Source organism: Myxocyprinus asiaticus, chromosome 42 (assembly GCF_019703515.2).
Source record: "Myxocyprinus asiaticus isolate MX2 ecotype Aquarium Trade chromosome 42, UBuf_Myxa_2, whole genome shotgun sequence".
NCBI classification, from domain to species: domain Eukaryota; kingdom Metazoa; phylum Chordata; class Actinopteri; order Cypriniformes; family Catostomidae; genus Myxocyprinus; species Myxocyprinus asiaticus.
This window is the reverse complement of record NC_059385.1, coordinates 14,316,867-14,332,559: the sequence shown is the minus strand read 5'-3', so window position 1 is coordinate 14,332,559 and position 15,693 is coordinate 14,316,867. Positions and strand designations below refer to the sequence as shown.

At 38.6% G+C, this 15,693-nt stretch overlaps 1 protein-coding gene across 3 annotated transcripts in view; it reads left to right on the top strand.

Moving 5' to 3' along the window:
* LOC127432511 (E3 ubiquitin-protein ligase CBL-B-like) overlaps positions 1 to 15,693 on the top strand; it is an 89,223-nt gene that overhangs the window by 45,486 nt on the left and 28,044 nt on the right. For all 3 annotated transcript variants that reach the window (XM_051683687.1, XM_051683686.1, XM_051683685.1), the window contains exons 4-5: positions 4,328 to 4,474; positions 14,328 to 14,484. In XM_051683687.1, the coding sequence (XP_051539647.1) occupies positions 4,328 to 4,474; positions 14,328 to 14,484 (304 nt within the window). The remainder of the gene's footprint in view (positions 1 to 4,327; positions 4,475 to 14,327; positions 14,485 to 15,693) is intronic.

The following is a 15,693-nucleotide window of genomic DNA, read 5'->3' as shown; positions in this document are numbered from 1 at the left end:
AAAATATTGCAATGTTGTTCTTGCGTGATTTACAATTCTGTGTTTATTCTCTAATTTGACTGTTTTCAGGACAGCAGGTTTGACTGTGTTTGTGTTTGAATGTTGTTTCCTGGTAATGGATATGCTGGTTAGAGATTTAGATGTTCACGTATTGAAACATTTTACACTCATGCTTCTAGACCAGATGAGTTTCTCATGCAAACTGTATGTAGGTAGGTAAAGGGACAGAGCTGCTTGGATTAAAACCTCCAAAAATGTTTGTCCGTATTACATTTTATTAACATTTGTCAAATCAGAAATGATAAAAATCTGACAAAAAGGTAATTTGCGTTGTGCTTCTGAAAACTGTGTCAGAATTCCAAAGCTGTTCTGTAATTAAGTCTGTATTTCTCCAGACTGAGAGTGAATAAATGAATCACATAGCAGTTTCAGAATTACTGTATAGAACAAGATGATAAAATATGCAGTGACTCACTGTAGTGAAAACTTCAAGGTGGAGAAATGTTCTTTTGTGGGTTCATCAGAGATTAAAGAAATAAAAAGATCTCTTGGCTAAGTTGATCTGAAAATACTTTTATTGCTTCTCTGAAGCAAATACCGTAGATTATCACAACGGTTGATCAGTGACAGTTCTAGCAGTTTAAATAAACCCTTGACTATGGTGAGAGATGGGTCTGTGCAATGTATCCAAAAAATTATATATTTTTAAGACTTCTTAAAATCCCTTTGACATTCTCAGTATTTTTTATTAGAGCTAGGTATTGATACAGATTGCCCAATTCTATTTTATTCTGATTTACAAGCTCTTGATTCAATTCCATTTTGATTCGAACCGATTCCTTGGAATGCATATGAAAATCAATATTTTTACCCACCTCTATTATTTTTAAAATGCTTTTTTTTTCTTCTTTTGATCCAATCAGTAATGTAGATTCAAAATCTTTAATGCAAGGAAGTGGAGTAAACATCATTTGTCTTCCATTTATCGCTAAATTAACAAGGAAGAATGAAATTCGATCATGTTTTTTTATATGTAATTACCTGAATTACTGTAATGTAATGTTAAATATAATATAATATAATATTCTGGTTGGTTGGGCTCCTAAAATGTAAAGTTGACCAAAAAGAGGCATATTTTAAGTGTTAGGACATATTTTAATATTTTAAATAATATTTTTTTGTGTAATTATATCCCTGTGCAATATTTTCCATATCTTTAAAGCTGTAAAGGAAATAATATATCCCTATTTTATCATATGATTCAAGTTAAAAATAAATAAATGACTTCTTAAGATGTATGTGTATTAAGCACACATACTGTTTACCTTAAGAAATATGACAATTTGCATGAAAATTAATTGTCTTAATTGTGACAAGCCCAAAAAACAGCCAATGAAATCATTAATCGCAATTATTTAGTTGACAATCGCCAGCCAAATATCAAAATCACTCTTGTTTGAAATAGCTTTGACTAGGGCCTAGCGACATGTAACATATCTCAATAAACGACTGTAGAATTCTGAGGTAATCAGCACTGGGGTGGGGCCAGAAGGGTGGCAAGGAGTGGCAGCTGCCACCCGAAAAATGAGCTTTGCCACCCCACTTGCCACACCAACTCGGACCCTGCTCGCATCCTGGAGATGGTGCGCAACGGCTTAACCCGTCCTTGTCACGCATGGTCCATAACAACTTCCCTCCCCACTGTGTCTCATCTGCCAATTTCCCCCTTCTTCCGTCGGTTCTGCATCACTGCTTCAGTGCTAATTGCTTTGTTACAGTTTTGTTTTGACAGGAAGCTACGCTAATTAATGGGTATCTAAAAACGTCCAGATTTAGACAAGAAATGCAAATGTGAAAAGGTTTTGTCTGACACCAGTGAAAATTGAGAGGTTGTTTGTGCCAGATGTGAGAGTTGAGGCGGAACAGCGACAACTCTCCCGGGAGTTGCAGGTGCCCCTTTGCAAACTGCTGCCTTACAAAACACCACTGTGAATCCTGACAACTTGTGTGTGTTGTGCCTCAAAGGGGCTAGTTATCTACTGTATGCAGCCCGGTTCCTCCCAACCTCTCTCCAGACCTCCCTCGGGCTGAGTGAGCGTAATTGAGTGCCACCTGAAAGGTTGTTCTGAAAGGTGGTTTATCGGCCTGCTCTAATCCCACAGGAGTAAGGTAGGTGGTGGGGATGACGAGCCCCAGAGGGCTGCAATCCCTGTCTACCAGCCACATGGCATAGTGGGAAAAGTCACTTTCATAAATCACATAAATTCCATGTCAAGTCAACCAGAGGTTCCTCACTGAAAATTTTGTTTTGTATAATTTTACTTGTAAAAGATAAACATAAATGATGATGAAAGCCAAAAATATTACATGCTATGGATTTTTACTGAGTAATCCATTATTTTTATATGATATTGGTGCAAAACTACAGGTAAATAAAATAATCCTAGAAAAGTGGTAGCATCATTATTATATTTTTACACTGAGATAGGAAGGTCTATTACTCAAATCAGTTAACTTCAGCACCTCTTTACCATCATATGCCAATGGCATGAGTTTAAAAATGTGTTGTTTTTCCAAATTGGAGTGCTTATTACTTCAGATTAAAATTATGAACAAACATTCCTTTTTATATATTCATTTTTTAAGGCCCTATATGGATAAATCCCAGAGAAATGTGTGTCTCAGTGTGGCTTCATCTGAAAATTTTTACATTTTACCCATCTTCAGTGGGTGAAATACAAATGTGGGTGACAAGGTATGAAGCTTGTGTTTCTTGTCCAACAAAACAAAGGTCTGAATAATGCAAATACTCAATGTTGAAACTAGGTATGTACTGGATTGTGTTGTATTGTAAATGTATTAAAGTAAAAAGATTAATTACTTTTCAAAATGTAGTGAAGTGAATGTCATCAGAAACAAAGTTGAAGCTATTCTATGAATCTAAAAAGTAAAATAGCAAAGGGTTTTTGTTTCATTGCTATACACCTCTGGTCCGCAGGCAGTTCTTCCAGCAGCATTCAGCTACAACAGGAGCAGATTTTGTTTCCATTCTTCTGACAGGGTCCCAGTGAGTGTGTCTGTGTTCTGGCACAGCTAAATAGAAACTACAATTGCAAAGAAAAAGGGGTCCTTGAAAATTAGTGTTCTTTCAACAAATTCTAACATATATTTTGCCTATGTAGCTGTTATGGAAAAGATTTTGGAGGCAAGGTAGTTTTGCACATTCCAGATTAGGCTCCATCTATATCCTGCTGAGCCATGGTATTGCATGTGATAGAAATGTGTATTATGGAGTACTGGCTCTGTTCAAGCACACCCCCGCTCCTCTTGATAAGAGGTGAAGCATAAGAAAAAGCCATCATCTGCCCCAGCAGTGCAGAGGGAATTAGCATACGTTAGTCACCTGGGGGCCGAGATTATTGTTCTGTTTTAGGGTGCTTTCACACTTGGTTCAATTGCTTGGACCGAACACGAGTTTCCTCCCCCTCCTGCTGCCCGCGCTGGTCTGTGTTCACATCATATTACTTGGGTCCGAACCATGGTCTGATTACTTCATCAACTTGAGTACAAGTGGCAGCTGTTTACCACTGTAACTAGGTAACAACTCGAGAAGACGTCAATGTGTTAAGTGAAGTATTAAAGTTCGTCTCTTTGGATTTACCATGAAAACTTGCCATGCACAGAACAGCACCTGGGTTTGTCTCCCGCGGATGCTTTGAATGTGCAATGATGTGATGAATATTGGCGTTTGTCTGCCGTGAGCCCGCGTATGCGTTGGAAGAGATGTGAAGAATGTGAGCTGCTCTCTGAAGGCGGTGTATCTGGACACAAGCAGGTATGAGAAATGCATTATACCATAATAATTGTGATCGCTAGCCTTCACAATGATTCACTTCCGCGATTTGGTATGATTCCGTTCATATCAGCAGCGAACCGTACTGGAGTTCACATGAACCGTACCCCAGACCACCTTTTCAGACAGACTCGGGTGTGGTTCCTGGGTTCCCACCAAAAGTGCTAGTGTGAAAGCACCCTTAAATTAAATTTCTCCTACCTCAGCACAAGCCTCTGTACAAGGCTACATGCCCTTCAGACTGCGTGCTTCAGATTGCACTGTATCCTCCTGCTGTTTAAAGAGAGATGCGTGCAGCACATTTAACTCACAGACAAGCTCAAGGACAAGAAACTTGTTTCTCCTAGTTAAATAGAGAATGCTTTATGTTCACTTTTCTCTGGTTTGTGTCTTCACTCACTCTGAATGCTGATTTTCTGTCTGTTTAATGTACTGACCCCTGTGCTTTGGTCTTTTTTTTTCTCTTTCTCTCAGACGAAACCTCACCAAGCTCTCGCTGATCTTCAGTCACATGTTGGCCGAGATCAAAGCCATCTTCCCGGTCGGACAGTTTCAGGGAGACACATTCCGCATCACCAAGGCAGACGCCGCCGATTTCTGGAGGAGATCTTTTGGCGAAAAGTAAGATTGAGAAATTTTCCTTGTTTCCAAATGTATATCAAATGAAATAAAAAAAATTACTTGGTACAAAACTGCATTCTGGGACATTCTGCAACTTTCTGATAGGATCAGATTAGCTTGTTCCAGTTTCTCATTGGAACTCCAATCAATTAATTCTCTTTATCATGGGGAAGTGCTTTTCTCTCCTCCTTTTAGCAGCTTGTGAGTGGGGTGAACTGTCTGGTCATGTGCTAGAGTGTTGTTCTTGAGTTAGCCTGGTGATTTAGCTTACATCTGCACACAAAACCAGATGGGATGATGCTTTTCCTGACTAATGTAGTCAGTGTTTGCAAGGTGAAGGTCACTGGTTTGTTGATTTTTAGGCTAATACTGAGCATAAAGGGTTTTCTGCCTCCGTCTTAATGCTGGAATATGAGCTTTCCCAGACAACTTGACCAGCCTGGGCTTGTTTGCCTGGCAGAAGTTCAAATTGCCTTAGCGCCAGCAGATATTGAGTTGATAACATTGTGGCAGGGCATATCATTGAATGCTGGTGCTGTAAGAGAATTTTTTTTCATTACATGAGTTTGTTTGAAGTGGTTTCTTTAACTAATGCTCTGTTCTTAAACCACAGAAAATCCAAGATGGAAGATGAGAAATATGTAGATAAACATATATTTTATTCATTAATGAAAAGCATTGATTTTACATTTTTGTTTAAAAAAAAATATGACACCTTACATTTGTGTATCCCATGTATTGTTATTTTTATTACAGAGCAACTTAGCAACATGATCAATGAATCAACTGTGAATCGAGTTTCCCGTGTGGGAGCATGGAGTTGCTGTCTGTATAGAGCATTCCAGATCAGTCACCTATGAGGTTCCATCACTGTTAAGATGCTGCCTTAGTAGATAGCTGCCTATGTAAGCTGTTGGCAGCAAGGATTTGGAACACTTAAGATATTATTTTAAATGCTTCTCCCGATAGAAGAGAACATAATGAGCTAATGTGGAATGAATGCTGATTTCCATTCTGAGCATACCGAGTGCAAATGTCTGGATCTGAAAAGTGCCGCCCATTTACAAATGGCAGTGTTTAATTCATTCTTAATCTCTGTGGCTGTTGTATATTTCACCTTTTTTAAATCAAGTAAATCAGAAGGTTAAAGAAAGTATGGTACACCCATACACACACATTCACATGCATGGATGAACAGGCAGTGCTTGGGGAGGAAAATCTGCATTATGGGACAGGTGTGATCAGCTATCCCAGAGAGGTAGAGCAACAGAGGGAGAGGGAGAGAGAGACAGGAAAAGACCGGCACAGTCTCTTGTGTGTATCTAGTTACCGCTCTGATATATTATAGGTTATTATAAAGGTCTTCTTCCCGCTCTGTACAGAGGAAGTGTGTATGAGTCATTGATACGAGAAATAGAGCAGTCTTCCTTTAGCTCTGTCTCTTTCTCTGTCAACGTGAGTGGAAATGGAAGGCTCAGCATCCTTATCCCATAAGCACACATCAGTCTTGTGAGCAGAGCACTAGAGCTGAAATCTGTTGACCACAGAACCTCAGAACAGAGGTAGCTGCTAAGCAAAACTGCATGTCTGTGTTTGGTGTATCAAATTCTCCTAATTTAACCAAGCTTTTGATCGAAAGGCTTTTTCTTAAATGCTTGAAATTAGCTTTTTAGACAAATAAAAATTGTCTATGTATGATTTTCGTGACCCTGGCAGAAATTGTGAAATTTTGGCATTGATTTTGAAAATATGACTGATCATGCAAAAAAACGGTCTTTTATTTAAGGATAGTGATCATATGAAGCCATTTATCATCACATAGTTGTTTGGCTCCTTTTTAAATCATAATGATAACAGAAATCACCCAAATGGCCCTGATCAAAAGTTTACATACCCTTGAATGTTTGGCCTTGTTACAGACACACAAGGTGACACACACAGGTTTAAATGGCAATTAAAGATTAATTTCCCACACCTGTGGCTATTTAAATTGCAATTAATGTCTGTGTATAGTCAATGAGTTTGTTAGCTCTCACGTGGATGCACTGAGCAGGCTAGATACTGAGCCATGGGGAACAGAAAAGAACTGTCAAAAGACCTGTGTAACAAGGTAATGGAACTTTATAAAGATGGAAAAGGATATAAAAAGATATCCAAAGCCTTGAAAATGCCAGTCAGTACTGTTCAATCACTTATTAAGAAGTGGAAAATTCGGGGATCTCTTGATACCAAGCCAAGGTCAGGTAGACCAAGAAAGATTTCAACCACAACTGCCAGAAGAATTGTTCGGGATACAAAGAAAAACCCTCAGGTAACCTCAGGAGAAATACAGGCTGCTCTGGAAAAAGACGGTGTGGTTGTTTCAAGGAGCCCAATACGACGATACTTGAACAAAAATGAGCTGCATGGTCGAGTTGCCAGAAAGAAGCCTTTACTGTGCCAATGCCACAGAAAAGCCCGGTTACAATATGCCCGAAAACACCTTGACACGCCTCACAGCTTCTGGCACACTGTAATTTGGAGTGACGAGACCAAAATAGAGCTTGATGGTCACAACCATAAGTGCTATGTTTGGAGAGGGGTCAACAAGGCCTATGGTGAAAAGAATACCATCCCCACTGTGAAGCATGATGGTGGCTCACTGATGTTTTGGGGGTGTGTGAGTTCTAAAGGCATGGGGAATCTTGTGAAAATTGATGGCAAAATGAATGCAGCATTTTATCAGAAAATACTGGCAGACAATTTGCATTCTTCTGCATGAAAGCTGCGCATGGGACGCTCTTGGACTTTCCAGCACGATAGTCACCCTAAGCACAAGGCCAAGTTGACCCTCCAGTGGTTACAGCAGAAAAAGGTGAAGGTTCTAGAGTGGCCATCACAGTCTCCTGACCTTAATATCATTGAGCCACTCTGGGGAGATCTCAAAAGTGCAGTTCATGCAAGCTATAACACCTGCAAGAATTTGGGGCCTCATAGACAACTATTACAAAAGACTGCATGCTGTAATTGATGCTAAGGGGGCAATACACAGTATTAAGAACTAAGGGTATGCAGACTTTTGAACAGGGGTCATTTAATTTTTTAATTGTTGCCATGTTTTGTTTTATGATTGTGCCATTCTGTTATAACCTACAGTTGAATATGAATCCCATAAGAAATAAAATAATTTGCCTGCTCACTCATGTTTTCTTTAAAAATGTTACATATATTACCAATTCTCCAAGGGTATGCAAACTTTTGAGCACAACTGTAATTGTAATCTGCAAGAACATGCTTGGTCTGAATGGCCCCTAAGACTAACGTACGTGTCAAAAAGTTGATACATCTCAAATCAGAAAGCGGAAATTCTTGGAAAAATATATGTTGGCATGAGTAGTGCATAATAATCTTATATATTATTATTATTACTTAGAATATTTTTTAAAACATTTAAAATATTACTTTTAAAATATGATTAATATTTTAAGACTAAAAGCACATTTTGTTCAGGTCACATGGTGTAACCCTAAGAAAAATTATTGATATTCATGATTCAAAAATCAAATTCATGATATAAAAAAAATAAAATTATTAATGATTGATTTGCGTGCGAGAGTATACAAAATTCAATTATTTATTTTATGAAAACAAAACTCTTGTCACTGCAGTAATTCATCTGGCAGGTCAAAATGCTCTCAGTAGATGCTCTTAGCAGTAAGATAATATCACATCTTATATTCCATCTCTCTGTGTGCATGCATGCGTGCGTGTGTGGGGGTTACTGTGCCCACTTCTGTTAATGGAATATAATGCTGTTACTCACAGTAATCAAAGAATGAAATACATGTGAATTCACCTCCACACTCTGGATCTGCACTGGAAGCAGAGCTTGTTTACTCCTCCTATGTGATCTGGTCACTATCCTGAGGTCAGTTAGACCTCAGTAAAGCCTCTATGGCCCTCCGTCTTCTACTGCCCTGATGCGGTTGGTGGAATAAAAAAATTTAAAAAACTGTTTTCTGAGGGCACAGTCGAGAAGTAAATTGTGACTGTACAACGTATGATTCCATTTCTATTGAGAAAGAAGCATTGTGGTCACTAAACATTTCCCTGGTTATCTTTCAAGCTCACTTGAATCTATTCTAGATTATTAGACATCTTGGGAGATCTTGGGAGTCTGCAAACCAGTTTCCTTAGGAGGTACCTTCTTACTAAAACTGTCTATTATTAGGGCTGGGTATCGTTCAAAATTTTTTGATACCGATATCTTGACTTTGATACTGGTTCTTAAATGATACTTTTTCAATACCAATTTTATGAAATCCGTTTTAACAAGATTAAAAACATTACACATTACCTCAAAAAAATTTTGGTTTTATTTTTTCAGTTTGTTGACCTTTTTTACAGACTCAAAGACTCATCTCCTGAGCCACTGCAGCTCCAACAAAGATAACTAGTTTAATAGTAGTTTAACTTGATCAGTTACTGTCAACCTTAAAGCATTTTTAGCATCGATTTAGCTAGCTATCTATAGCCATACATCCAAACAATATCTAACGTTATGTAGGTCCCAGTTTATAGGACTATATAACCCTGCACAGAAACGTTAATATAACAAGTACACAAGCATGTACCACTACAAGTTAGCCGATTTTGTTTGTCAGTTTGTTTGCTAAACGTTAACCTTACCTGTCGGAGTCCCAGTCATAACGCCGCTGCATTCATCAGTAGTTTTGGAGGAGGACTCGTGTGGTGGGCATGTTGAAGGAGGCTCTGTGGCAGGAGGACGCTGAGAGGATGACTGCACCGGCTCGGTCTTCTTGCAGTCGAAGACGGAGCAACTTTCTGCTCTTAAGTTTATTCTGTGCGCTGTCAAGTGCTTCATCAGATTTGTCGTGTTGCCGGTCTTGGCAGCAATTATCTTGTCGCAAATATTGCATCGCGCGCTGTTGGCATCGAGCCTGGTGAAATGTAGCCACGCTTTTGATCTTTTCCACATCTTTTACATCTATGGGGGTTGGGACGCATACATACTACAGCCTCACGTGTGAGCCGCGTCTCTGGACGTTTTTCCTTGATGCCTAACCACAGCCAATCACCAATACTTGTAGATTTTGGCACATCTAGCATGCTACATGCTTATCACTGACGTTGACGAGATTAACCCCTTAGGTATCGAAATTTGGTATCGAATTACAAGACATTTTTTGATACTCAATTGTTTAGGGGCAATTCGGTCGGTGCCTAAAATGTATCAAACTCGATATCCAGCCCTACTATTAATTCATTGACTTTCTGGGCAGCAATGCAGCATGGCAGCTGCCTTTGATTTCAGACACAGCCAATAAAGGAAAAAAGAGTTTACAATTTTCTTTGCATTACCAGCAGGAAATGTTGCTCACTGTTTCCTCATTATCTGTTCATATTCACGGCCTGCTGTTTCACTCACTGACGAGTTGAGATGTTTGTTTTGAAGCTAATTTTTCTTAAACTTCCTTCCATTCACCAAGACTCAAATCTGTTTAAACTTGTTTAAATGAGTAAAGTGGCCACAGGCCAATAAGAGCACCGCATCCAGTGGCAGCATTGAAGGCCACCGGTTGAGCTGCCTGTTTTCTGTCTTGCTTAGGCAGCAGCTGTTTAGTGAATTAAAATAATGCACTTGCTGATTTTCTCTGATAGCAGGGAGGATTATCACGCAACGAGCTACAACGAATTAAGAAAGTATTGAGCTTTGCCTGCTGATTATTAAATTTGCAAAACACAGTTTTGCTCTGGAAAAAGGGGTCAACTCCACGCTCAAACGCAGTGTAATCGTGCAAAAGACATGAAACGCGCAGAACTCATGCCGTGACTGAGATGAGTTTAAACGTGGAGATGAGAGCTTCTCATTTGATTTAGAAAAAAACAGTAATTTTATCACTTGCGTGTGGTGCTTATGTAAAAAAAATTATCTGACGACTGTGTGTGTGTGTGTGTGTGTGTTCTATCATATATTTCTTATATAAAGCATGTTCATGAGTGACAGAGGGTGATGAATGCACTATTCAGAGTGGTATTTAAATTTTTAATGGCATCTAATCACACCATAATCCCTGATGGCATGATGTAGAATGCGTGCGTGTGTGCGTGCGCACGCGCTTCTGGCCTGGCTATACTGATAGGGACAGTTCACCCAACAATTATGATTCATCATTTACTCACCCTATTGTTGTCTCAAACTCAACTTTCTTTCTTCTGCGGAACACAATCAAAAATATTTTGAGGGATGTACGAGGTGTTTTTGTTCAAACAACGGAAATCAATGAGGTCCAAATTTTTTAAACTCCAAAGGAAAAAAAGGCAGTATAAAGTTAAAAGTAAGACTACTTGTACACGACTCGTGGTTTAAAGCATGTCTTCTGAAGCGATATAATCGCATGCATCAAGCGCGAGAAAGTGTAAACAAGCTTTTCATGAACGTGCCCGAAGCGACTGCGGATGTCCAGATTTATAGCGTATAAGGACTTTTGGTCTGTTTATCACCTCAAACCAATTGTATCACTTCAGAAGAGAAGGATTAAACCACTCTAGTCGTATGGATTATTTCTATGCTTCCTTTTTGGAATTTGAAAGTTTTGGACCCTGTTGACCCATGCATTGCAGGACAAAACATATTATAAATCCTTCAAAATATCTTAGTTTGTGTTCTGCAGAAGCAAGAAAGTCTAGCAAGTTTATTTATTTATTTATTTTTTATAAATGAGGTTTGATTTTTTTTTTTTTTTTTTTTTTGGTAATCAATCAATATTATGCCACAAATACTATCAATTAAACATGTATTGAACCTGGAACATTTCTTTAAAGACCTCATGGAGTGACTTTCTCATTCTGGAGGGCATTTGATTGGACAAACATTTTAATATGTCCTTGAGTGCAAGATGCGTTGTCAATATATTTAGTTCATTTCCCTTAAAGAGAGATGTTAAATTTTACAGTCAAAAATGTGTATATTTGCTAAAAATTGGTAATATGCCAACTTTTAGGAGTACACTTATTTAAGTGTTTAAGCATTTAGATGACATTAACGCTAATAAACATAGGCTAAAAGCCACAAAACTGCTCTTTTGATTTCAAAGGGTTAGCGGTAACATTAGTAAAGGTAGTTATAATGCAATTAAGAACAATGATTTTAAAAACAGTGATGAACAGGAAATCCCCAATTATATAGTTAGATAAAGGTGTGTTTAAGAAAGACGCTTTGTTGAAACTCAACCAGCAGGCCACTGCCCTCTCTAATTACAGTTAACAAAGTTCATGATTCCTCATTAACCTGCTGGTGTGGACTGCTTCACCTACAGCTGATTCAGTGGGGATATTCCACTGTAATCCATGTAATTGTTTCTGCCATTCAACTCACTTATTACATCTTCTGATTAACAGGCTCTTATCCTCATGCTGACTCAAGCCAGTATTTCTATTTTTACATTTATCCTCAAACCAAAACTGTTTTACAGTACTCCCTGACAGACTTGGGCTATTTGTGAAACCTAAAAGTTCCTTGTTTCTGTGCCAAAACATTCTTTATGAGAAACAGTAGCCAACAGGAGTCTCCGAGATGATGAGTAATGTTCTTTCAGCGTGGCTTACACTGTAAAGCTGTCAAAATGAAGAACAGTAGATCCTCTGTTATTAGTGTGAAGAGTCTATCTTCTTCTCTGGCCTTAAGAAATTCAGCGATCCAGTCAGCACTTCAGCGCTGTGTGAGCAAGCGGCGCCCTCTAGCGACCTGGATGGAATTATCCATTATACTGAATTTAAAAGGGGCCTTTGTTCCTTGGTTCAAACTTTTTATTTTTCCATGATGTGGTTGACATTTCCGTGGAATTTCCCAACATATGCATAGTATTTTGAAATGTAAAATCAAATACTGTACATAGAGTTGAAGTCAGAAATTTACATACACCTTATCCAAATACATTTTAACTCAGTTTTTCACAATTCCTGACATTTAACCGTAGAAAACATTCCCTGTCTTAGGTCAGTTATGATCACTATTTTAAGCATGTGAAATGTCAGAATAATAGTTATTATAGAGACAATTATTTATTTCAGCTTTTATTTCTTTCATCACATTCCCAGTGGGTCAGAAGTTTACATACACTTTGTTAGTATTTGGTAGCATTGCCTTTAAATTGTTTAACTTGGGTCAAACATTTAGGGTATCCTTCCACAGGTTTCTATCAATACGTTGCTGGAATTTTGGCCCATTCCTCCAGACAGAACTGGTGTAACTGAGTCAGGTTTGTAGGCCTCCTTGCTCGCACATGCTTTTTCAGTTCTGCCCACAAATATTCTATCGGATTATGGTCAGGACTATGCGAAGGCCACTCCAATACCTTGAATTTGTTGTCCTTAAGCCATTTTGCCACAATTTAGGAGGTATGCTTGGGGTCATTGTCCATTTGGAAGACATATTTGTGACCAAGCTTTAACTTCATGGCTGATGTCTTGAGATGTTGCTTCAATATATGCACATAATTTTCCTTCCTCATGATGCCATCTATTTTGTGAAGTGCACCAGTCCCTCCTGCAGCAAAGCACCCCCACAACATGATGCTGTCACCCCCATGTTTCACGGTTGGGATGGTGTTCTTCGGCTTGCAAGCCTCACCCTTTTTCCTCCAAACAGGAAAAGGTCATTAAGGCCAAACAGTTCGATTTTTGTTTCATCAGACCAGAGGACATTTTTCCAAAAAGATCTTTGTCCCCATGTGCACTTGCAAACTGTAGTCTGGCTTTTTTATGGTGGTTTTGGAGCATTGGCTTCTTCCTTGCTGAGCAACATTTCAGGTTATGTCGATATAGGACTCGTTTTACTGTGGATATAGATACTTGTCTTCCTGTTTCCTCCAGCATCTTCACAAGGTTCTTTGCTGTTGTTCTGGGATTGATTTGCACTTTTCGCACCAAAATACATTCATCTCTAGGAGACAGAATGCATCTCCTTCCTGAGAGGTATGAATGGCTGCGTGGTCCCATGGTGTTTATACTTGTGTACTATTGTTTGTACAGATGAACGTGGTACTTTCAGGCATTTGGAAATTGCTCCCAAGGATGAACCAGTCTTGTGGAGGTCCACAAAACTTTTTTTCTGAGGTCTTGGCTGATTTCTTTTGATTTTCCCATGATGTCAAGCGAAGAGGCACTGAGTTTGAAGGTAGGCCTTAAAATACATCCACAGGTACACCTCCAATTGACTCCAGTTAGCCAATTAGCCTATCAGAAGCTAATTGGCTGATTGCCTAAAGACTCGACATAATTTTCTGGAATTTTCCAAGCTGCTTAAAGGCACAGGTAACATAGTGTATATAAACTTCTGACCCACTGGAATTGTGATATAGTCAATTAAAAGTGAATCAGTTTGACTGTAAACAATTGTTGGAAAAATGACTCGTGTTACTTGCCAAAACTATACTTTGCTAATATGAAATCTGTGGAAAGGTTAAAAAATTAGTTTTAATGACTTCAACCTAAGTGTATGTAAACTTCTGACTTCAACTGTACTTGTTAAATGTGAGTTCTGTTGTTTTGAACTGCAAAAACAGAAGTGCAAAAATGTTCTAGAATGAAAAAAAATATTTTTCACTATCAAAGCAAAATTCCTAAGTAAAACAATGATCTGAAATATTGGTATTGGTATTGGTAACGGCCTATAATTTTTTGTTAAAATTTGTATTGTACCTGTATCAGCCAAAAATGTTCATTTTGGTGATCCCTGCTCAGAACCCTTAGCATTTTGGTTCCGCAGAGGCAAGCAGGATAGCACAAAGCAATTGGAAAGATGAGTTTACATGAGCCTAATCCTAGTGTGCTTTTTGTGTGTGTGTTCCAGGACAATAGTGTCATGGAAAATGTTCCGGCAGTGCCTTCACGACGTGCACCCCATCAGCTCCGGCTTAGAGGCCATGGCTTTAAAATCTACCATCGACCTCACTTGCAACGACTACATCTCTGTCTTTGAGTTCGACATCTTCACTCGCCTTTTCCAGGTAACCCCTGAACCCTCAACCCCCACGAACCGAGACGAGCTCTTTCAGAACATCACCACTCAACACCCACAAACTCACATCAGACCTGCTTGTATTGTGCTAACATTTAAATGTCAACTTCTAACTGAGAGCATCTTATCATAATAACGAAAGTGAAAGCAAAGGATCACCCTTGTTTTTCTTTTTCTCCAGTGTGGGTTGATCTACTCATTCTGAGGAGAAACTTTGCTCATAAGTACCATGACACTCACACGTTTAAATAGAAAACATCAAAAACATCTGGGCGTCCCACTGTAGGTAGTCATGACACAAACATCTACTTTTAGTGATGGAAAATAGTACTAATAGTGGGGATCACCTCGGTATGTTAGGGAGGTTTTGTTTTACGCAGAGGAATCCCTTTGCTAGACAAAAACACCTCGTTCTTCACCACAAAACACACATGCGAATATAGCTTTGCATGCACAAGCGTTATTACGTATTAGGTCCGAAACACCCACGTGCCTACCTACTTTTATCTCAGTCAAGCTTTTGCTTCAAAATACTAGAATTCCCATAAATGTAGTGGAAGGACTTGCACTTTTTCGTCTGCATGGATTTGTGTTAATAAGTGTGTGAGTCAGTCAGTGAGCAAGATGGAGACAATGAATTTGAGTATTTCCTGTATATCTTTCTGTTGTGACTCTTTCCATTCTGAATCACCATGTACGACCCCCGCTACCTTACATCCAAACCCAATAAAACGATACTCTTTATTATATAATTTTTTGGAAATTGCTTAAGTTTTGATTAGTTCTCTGCTTGATCTTGAACTTGAAGTTTGCATGTGGAAGCGTTAAAGCTTAAGTTTCCACTTATCCACAGTATCAAAAGGCACAGCTGCTTTTTATTTGGCTATAACATGTCAGGATGAGTATATTTATTGACATTTGTGGCTTTAATTTTCTTTAATGCCATGATTGTTTTACATACAGTGACAGAAAAAAATAAGGTTCCATTAGTGATAAAAAATAATATTAAGTAAACACTTAAGCAATATGTGATATATACAGCAACTGTAAACAAGAAATGACTAAATTTTACACACAATATGGCCAGTTTATTGTCTGTTTTTCTCCGCTCACAAAAATAGCTCCAAACGAATCCAAAGCAGGATTAACTGTTGCAAGACGCCAAACAACAAGCAGTTTGGCAATGCCACAAACACAG